The sequence below is a fragment of the Corvus brachyrhynchos genome, unplaced genomic scaffold, assembly GCF_000691975.1.
Source record: "Corvus brachyrhynchos isolate BGI_N302 unplaced genomic scaffold, ASM69197v1 scaffold47, whole genome shotgun sequence".
Taxonomy (NCBI): Eukaryota; Metazoa; Chordata; class Aves; order Passeriformes; family Corvidae; genus Corvus; species Corvus brachyrhynchos.
Genome location: NW_008239292.1, coordinates 549,013 through 557,168, shown reverse-complemented (window position 1 = coordinate 557,168; position 8,156 = coordinate 549,013). Strand labels below are relative to the sequence as shown.

The 8,156-nt window shown below is 56.3% G+C and overlaps 1 protein-coding gene across 3 annotated transcripts in view; it reads right to left on the bottom strand.

The window, feature by feature from the left end:
• Positions 1–844: 844 nt before the first annotated feature.
• KANSL1 (KAT8 regulatory NSL complex subunit 1) overlaps positions 845–8,156 on the bottom strand; it is a 62,193-nt gene continuing 54,881 nt past the window's right edge. The window contains exons 7-14 of one of the 3 annotated variants that reach the window (XM_008638495.2): positions 6,186–6,368; positions 5,700–5,858; positions 5,240–5,391; positions 3,689–3,807; positions 3,062–3,119; positions 2,594–2,706; positions 1,526–1,772; positions 845–1,212 (exon numbers count right to left, since the gene is read on the bottom strand). In XM_008638495.2, coding sequence (XP_008636717.2) covers positions 922–1,212; positions 1,526–1,772; positions 2,594–2,706; positions 3,062–3,119; positions 3,689–3,807; positions 5,240–5,391; positions 5,700–5,858; positions 6,186–6,368 — 1,322 coding nt within the window. In that variant the 3' untranslated portion in view covers positions 845–921. The remainder of the gene's footprint in view (positions 1,213–1,525; positions 1,773–2,593; positions 2,707–3,061; positions 3,120–3,688; positions 3,808–5,239; positions 5,392–5,699; positions 5,859–6,185; positions 6,369–8,156) is intronic. The other 2 variants (XM_017740530.1, XM_017740531.1) reach the window with 2 other exon arrangements.

Here is an 8,156-nt window from a genome sequence, read left to right as displayed (position 1 = left end):
ACGGCTCACCCCGACTGCCCAAGCCTACAGCGAGGGCAGAGCTCCAGCACTGGCCACAGCCCAGTCCCAGCTGGAACAGCCTCACCCCAAAGGGCATCCAAGTGCCCCGGGAATTCTGCTCAAAGAGACTCTTCCCCTCCCTGCCCTCGGAACACACCAGGTGTGCACCGGGTGCTTCCCAACTCCCACTCCTCCCAGGCGGAGCTGAGTGTGGAGCAGTCACAAGGTCCCTCCTTTCCTCCTGCTGGGAATGCAGCCACAGCCCTCGGCACAGCCACGGCTCCAAACCAGGGGAGAAGGAAGGGGGAGGCGTCCCTGGGGAAGAGGGGGGATTGGGGAGGGGCAGAATCCCCCCAGGGGACACCTGGAACTACAACCTGGGGCAGGAAAATGCAGGAGGGTGGAAGTGCAGGTGGGCACTCTGCAGGTGAGGACAGCCAGACAGTGAAGGTTGCAATCCCAAGACATCACTTTTCACCACTAATTTCACTCCACTAAAACCTTTCAGGGAGGGGGGGAGTGGGTTAAGAGAAAACGACACCCTTTTGTTGGGAAAAACTATCCCCGAAATCTGCTAGTCAGCTAAATCCTGTGCTCTAGTTTTATACACCTAAAGGGGGGAGGAAAGGGGAGGGGGTCTGGTGGGCTGCTCCCCTCCCGAGGCTTCACTCCGCTGGGAGGAATCTGGGGGCTCATTCATGTGACGAGGAAACATGGAGAAGGAAAAAAAAAAAAGAAAACAAAGAAAAGAAAAAAAAAAAAAAAAAAAAGAAAACAAAAAACAGTTTCTAAACTCCTTAAATTCACTAAAAACTGTGAAAATTCCCGGCAGGATGTTTGAATATCAAACGCAGATTTTGGAAGCTTTAATGCCAAGAGTTAGTTCTGTGTGTTGGTTTGCTCACGTCTCCCCGTGTGTCTCTATCTGTGCGCTGGCCGCAGGACTGCGGAGCAGGAGGAGGAGGAGGAGGAGGAGGAGGAAGAGGAAGAGGAGGAGGAAGAGGAGGAGGAGGGGGGGGCCAGTGGGGTTCGGCTCTTGAGGCTGGCCAGGCTGGGCGAAGCCGAAGTGCCATCGCATTCCCGGGAGGATTTACTGCCCGACGTGCGGCGGGTGCAGCGCGACAACCGGTCCTGGGGGTCGGATTGGTCCTCGCACTCCGTCCGGGGGTCGTAGGAGAGCGGGAAGGTGCGTCGCTCCCAGGGCTGCACAGCCTAGGGGAAGAGAACCGAGTCACGGAGAATGCCTGGAAAAGCTCTCGTGTCCTCGCTCCTCGCACGGATCCGGAGGTCAGAGCTGCTCCTGGTGCAGAACCCCAGCCTCGGGAACAGTGCCCGGAAGCCTCGGCAGATGAGGAGAGGACACGGCAGCTCCACACGGAGCCAACTGCTGGAAACGCTTCCCACTGCCCGTGCGTCCCACCTGGCCCAGCTCCGACGGCACCGCCCACACGCGGGTTCCGAGCTGCCTCCCCACACCAGGGTCACCTGGGGTGCCGCGCCTGCCCCGGCCGCAGCCAGAACCCACCTGCTCGTCCAGGCCGGCCTCGGGCGTGGAGCAACGCGTGTCCTCGCTGGACAGGAGCCGCAGGGAGTCCCGGGACAGGGGGGTCAGGGGGGCACAGAGCAGTTCGGGGCTGATGGGGCTGCGTGGTGAGTGGGTGTGGGACAGCTCCAAGTGGGAGTGGTAGTTGCCCACCTCAGGGGATGCCGGCTGGGGAGTCGAGGGGTTCCCCAGCTGGGGGGTCGTCCGTCCGTCTGTCGATCTGTAGGACCTGAGACAGGGGCAGGTCTGAGAGCCCAGCCATGCTCCCCCACTGCTGCCTGATCCCACCCCAGGATCCTTTTGCCCTGATGGGAACACGAGCAGGGAATGTCACAGCCCAGAGACAAAATCCATCCAGGCCCATCTCTGTCCCTTTTCCACTGTCTGGATGCACCGATGCTGCTCTTCAGCAGCTGGGAGCAGGAGGAAAACAGTGAAACCCTGAGACCTCACATTTCAACCAAGAATTACGGAAGTCTGAGCCTCAACACAGAGTCCAGATAAAAACCCACAGACTACAAGCAGAGTAACATAACCGAGTTCCCAAATCTGTATGCAACTCTCCAAGAAACAGCAAAACATCCCACTCTCCAGGAGCACTGGAAATTGCAATGGAACAGGGAAGGGCAAATCCCTTCTTGTGCAGGTTTATAATGAGATCAACAGCTAGAAACAGTGGGAAGTTTTAGACACCCACTCACAAAGACAGGAAGGGAACTGAGTGTCCAGTGACAGCGTCCCTGATCCTGCAGGAATGATGCCATTGCAGCCCCTGTGTCTTCCCCTGGACTCCCAGGCTGGCACAGCATCTCCCACACTTCTGGAGCAGTAGAAGTGCTTGAGAAAGCAGATGGTGCAGAGTTGTCTGCAGCCAAACTGGGCTGTAGCTTCACCCCCACCTAAACAAGACTGTGCCCTGCTCCCACGTGGGCTCCTCAAGCTGGATGGGGCCAAACTTTTCAACACCAGCACCAGCTTTCAACCATTTCTATGAATCACCACCTGCTCCCAGGAGCATCCCAGTGCTGGGAATGGCGAGCAGGGCTGTACCTGCTGCCCCGGCGCTGCGGGGGGACGCTCGTGCTCCAGAGCCACCGCGCCCGCTCCATCTCCTCACACTTCCCGTGCCGAGCAGCGAAGGCCGAATCTGACAAGTCCTCAACCTGCAAAGGGAAGGGCAGAGGGCTTGGTCAGAGCTTTCTGCTATTAAACAACCATCTCTGTACGGTTTTGCCAGCACTAGTTACAGTGAGAATTTTAATGTTTATCACTGAACTGTAGAATGTCCTGAGTTGGAAGGGACCCACAGGCATCATCCAGTCCAACTCCTGGCCCCGCACAGACACCCCAACAGTCCCACTCCTGTGCCTGAGAGCACTGTCCAAACACTCCTGGAGCTCTGGCAGCCCTGTACAGGAACCAACACCAGCTGGTTCCCTGCCTCTGTTCCCTCCACAGACACTGTTCAGTCACCACCAGCCCCATTCTGCATTAACTGGGAAATGAAATCCTTCTTACCTCCTCGTTGTCCTCCTCAGGGTTGGCCTTCAGAGCACTGATGTCAACTTCACGCCAGCTGCAACACAACCACCATGGGCATCACTCAGGGCACAGCCAGAACCAGCTGCCCACGCCCCCCAAACACTGGCTTTTGGGAAAGGGAAATTCCACCCTGCCACGAGGAGCAACACACTTAGGCTCAGTTTAAAGTACCAGACCTCCCTGGTGGTCTGGTAGCACAGCTGATGCTTCCCAAGGGCAGAGGCTGCAGCATTTCCTCCTCTTCCTCCCACAGGCTCCCTCCTGCCTTGCCCCGCTCTGAAATGGGCCAGGGAAGAGCACGGATGACCAGGAGGAAGACAGAGGGAAACTGGGAAGAGGCAGAACTGCAAGGTTAATCCAGCCCAGGCACCACCTGGGAAACCACCGGGGCCTTTGGCTTAGTCTCCTTTTAAGGAGACAACCAGGACTGACTTTAAACTGAGCAGAGGCTGAGCTGGGCAGTTGGCTGTGATGGCCAAGGGACCCTCAGAGAAAATAATCCCTAACTTAGCCAGTCTCCAGCAATGGTATGATCAGTTTTCCAAACTTTCCCTTCTTCCCAAGGAAGAAGCAGAGTGCATCCCTTCCCTGCTGGGGCAGTACCTGGGGGTGAGGATCTCCTTGTACTGCAGCTTCTCCACGCGGGTCGTGGCAGCCACGGACATGGGGATGACGATGTTGTTTATGTCAAAGGAGCTCTCGCCCCTCCTCCTCCTCGGCTGCTGCAACGGGAAGAACCATGTGAGAAAGGGATGTGGGGTTTGGCACGTGGCAAAGTCATCAGTGGAAGCCACTGACGGAAAGAGGACAAAATGGCCTTGTCTGACCTACGGACACTTCAGAACCAACATCAATTTGCATCAGACTGGAGTTCCCCTACTGCTTGCTCCAAGTCCTCTTCCCAACCCAACATCTACTGCCCCAGCAGCAAGGAAACCCAAATCCCAAGGCGTGGCTGCCCGGAGCAAGGATTGGCCCTTTGGCTGGGGAGCACGCACAGACCCGCAGCTGCCTGGGACGCTTGAACACAGGAGCTCCACCCCTGAGCCCAGAGCGTAGAGCCCAGGGCCTGGAATCCTCTTGCTGGGGGAGGGAAACCTCTTCATCTTGCATTTCTGAATGAGCTTGTGAAAACACAGCAGGAAAAGCAGCAAGAGAAAACCACAATGGGTGTGTGGAGCCAAGGAAAGGCCTCCTCGAGGTGCCAGAGCTGCTGATATGAGCTGTCCTCTCCCCCAAAACACCAAGCTCACTCAAGCTGAAACACCACTGGGTTCTTCTGACACCCTGATGTCACAGCTGGTGATGGAACAACTGAATTTCACGGAACCCAGCGGGGACCTGTAACCCCACAGCAACAAGCTTGGAGCAGAGGGTTCAAGGAGTCCTGCTCTGTTGCCCCTGGGTCACATCCAGCTCAGGCTGTGGCCCAAACTACCAAATGGGGTGGCCAGACAGAAGCCAAGTTCTTCACTGGGACACCTGTGAACTCAGCAGAACTGTCTGCCATTGAAAGGCTTCTGCTAGCGTGGGCCTGGGAGGATGATGGTGTCTGGTGGAGGAGCTGTGCCATCGCTCTGTCCCGGAGCACAGTGGGAGGGAGTTTCGGTTCTGCTCACTCACACAGCTCATAAAGGTCCCACATCCTGCCATCCTCAAGCATTTTGGGAGTCTGAGTGTGTCTCAGAAGATGGTCTGAGTTCAGTGACTGCTGGAGCTTGTGTACAGGTGGGAGACCTCCACCACCACTGTTGTGCCCCGGCCCTGTGACCCCAAGCCCACCCACAGACCACCGAGGCCGTGAGGGGAGCTGTCCCAGTGGAAGCAGCACTGCTGGGGCCCAGCTCTTCTCCTGGCAGCCCCACAGAGCTTCAGAACCCAAAATCCGGATGTGGAGCAAAGCCAAGGGACTGCTGGGAATGGGAACATTCACCAGCAGTTGCTGAGCTGATGGCGAACCCGGAACTGCAGCTGCCTGGCGGTGCACAGCCAACACATCCAACACCCACCCAGCAACCCCAGCATGAGCTGAACCAACGGGTCCAGCGTGGCAAGAGGAACACTGAGCACTCCCCAGCCCAAAACCTGCTCAAAAGCTGAGCCCCCATGATGGAGCTGAGCCCAGAACCCCTCCAGAAGGCAGCAGATACTCACGGCGGTGCCAGAGGTGCCCTGGGAAGTGGAGCTGGCAGGAGCGGAGCCCTCGGAGGAGGTGGAGAGCTGCCGAGCTATGGGGCTGTGAGGGGTGGGAGCCACAGCTGCTGACAGGTAGCTCGGGCCACTGACGTCCGTGTGATGCTTCAACACTGCATGGGGAGGGCGGGAGAAAATGAACAACAACTTTAGCAAAAAAACCCCAGCCCACCCAAGGGGGTGGTGGTGGCGAGGAAAGGACCATGTGCACCAGAAACGGCCAGTGCTGAGGAGCACTTAGCAGGAAAGAGAAGCACCTTCCGAGGGGGCTGCCCTGGGGAAGAAGCAGTTTAGAGCACACGAGGCATTGCTGCGGTGGCGACTCGGCCCAAAGCAGTGCGTGCCCCCTTCTCTGGGGCAGAGAGGCTGAGGATGCAGCAAAGCCCAAGCTCCCCCCGAGACACTGCCCCTGGGGGCCTACCTTCACTCCTCTCAGATGAGCAGTCTCGCAATCGCTTTTTGTCAAAGGCAGGAGGCTGGGCAGAGCGCTCTGGCGCTCTCTCGGCCTTGGACACGGCCGAAAAATCGTCTAAAGGCGGCCTGTGTGCCTTGTCTGCTTGGGCTTTTTGATGGGAGCGCTCTGAGGAGGGGAACAGAGAAAGAGCTATGAAATGCCTGCTTTCACCTCTCTTTCTGCTGGCACAGGAGGCTTGGGCAGAGTTTTCCAGCTCCACAAATTCTCCACACCATGGGGGTGCTGGGGAGGCGTGCTCAGACCTGTGGCACTGCTGTGGGCATGGCTGACACCGAGCACGAGAAGGTCCTACAAACCTGAGCTGCACCTGCACACACCTCACCTGCAGCCCTGCCATAGCCCTGCCTCACCCCTGGGAGTGGGACTCGAAGGGCATCCTCCTCCTCCTCCTCCTGCTCCTCTCTGACTGACCCGGGCAGGGGCAGCACTTACTGGCCGCGGTGAAGAAGGAGTTGACCAGCTTGTGGCGGTCCTTGCGCGCGGGGTCAGCCAGGCTGGGGGGCACGGGGGCTCTGTGCTTCAGCGACAGCTTTTTGGGAGGTTTAGTTTTCTCGAAGGGTTTGTTCTGCCACTGGGATTTCAACATGCTCTGGAAGTGCAGGCTTGTCGGCACATCTGCAAGGGATACAGAACATGGAATCCACATGAATCATGTAACAAAGAGCTGTGGTCCCATCACCCTGTCCCAGTATTTCCCTCCCAATTTCAGGGACTGGAAAGCCCCAGTGGATCCAGGCAGGCAAACAGGATGGAACTGGCAGAGCAGGGGCTGGAGCTTGTGGGGACTTGGCTCCCTGGGGAAAGCAAGGACAGCTGCACTCCAAGTACTTTGATGGTTCAAGCTCTAACCCAATCCCTTGCCAAGGAAGGGCTGCCACAGGGTGATGGCAGTTCTTTGGCCATCACTGCTGGTTTGTGGGGACATGTCCCAAAAAGCAGAGAGGGGCCAGGCCAGTCCTTTAGGGATGCTGCCAGCCACTGGAGTGGTCAGACTTTGGGAAAATGGCCTCTGCTCTCTGTTCATCTTTTGCTTTCTCCTCCCAATTCACATACCATCTGTGGAAGGAGGGGACAGGTTGAAAGGAGGGGGAGAACGCCAAGACAAAACGCTGGCAGGAGAAAATGAGTTCTTTGCTGGTTTGGCATTGCCCTGCTGGCAGCAGAGTCCGTGCAGCAAGTGACACCATCCCTCCTCCTCCTGCTCCTCGGGAAGCAGTGCAGGGCTCCCAGGGACCAGCAGATGGCAACCACAGTGAGCCCAGCGTTCATCCTCCCTCCAAGGTTATTACATCATCCAAAAATTCCCAGCGAGAAATCAAACCAACCAGAAAAAAATCCCAGAAAAACCCCACACCACCCTGAAAGGAAGGGGACAAAAGGGGACAAAGCACTGGCAGGGCACAAGTGCAGGGGTTAAAGGCCTTGCTGGCTGTGTCCTGCTTGCCAGGAGAATAAGTGAATAAATGATCTTTTCCTCCTGCAGTGCCTGGCAGTTTTGCCCTTGGCAAACTGCTCCGGAGATCCCGGCTGGCACCGAGAGCCCGGAGAGACTGGCTCAAAGTGAAAGTCAGCACATGCTCACAGCTCCATCCACCAGGAATCCTCACTGAGCCCCTGCACAGCCACAGCCCAGCAGCATCCTGGATTAATGCTCACAGGCATGGAGATACCTCAGTGCACACCAACAGCACCAGGCACAGCAATTTCCCCACCTGAACAGCTTACCTGGCTTTTCTCTGGGATAGGAATCACCCCCATCCCAAAAATCAACCCTTGTGAACTGCATTAAGCATTACTGAATAAATAAAGTTCACCAGGAGGGGAAAATGGCTCTTTCTGTACAGGTGTTTTAAGCTTTACACCAATTAAGTATTAAACTCCAAGTTTTTTAATCTCACACAGCCAGAAAGGATCTTCTACCCTGTGAGCTGGCTGCAGGGGGCCTAAAAATGGGAAGAATGTGGGGTAATTTTCCTGGTGCCTCTGCTGCAATAGCACCCAACAGGTTGTCTCCCCACCTCCCAGGATATTTGATTTAGCACTACAGACACAGGATCACAAGTGCTGTGAAATCAGGAAAGAAATTCCTGCTTCAGGAGTTCATTAAGTTCCTTGAGCACTCCTGATCAGAGCTGTCTTTGGGAGGGGAGGGATCTAGCTAAAAATAGTGCCAATTTACTATTTTAGTCTAGTTTAAATATAGTGCTAACGAAAGAGGCCACATTAATTGCTCCCAGACACTCCCTGCATTTCCTACTGTCACATGAAGTTTGTGAAAAGCTGGAATTTAAACCCAAGCACACACATTAGCCCAGTGACTTATCCTGGACCAACCACTTGACACCCCCATGGGAAGCAGAGACACACACCTTCCTCCCAGCATGAGAATCCCAGAATGGCTTG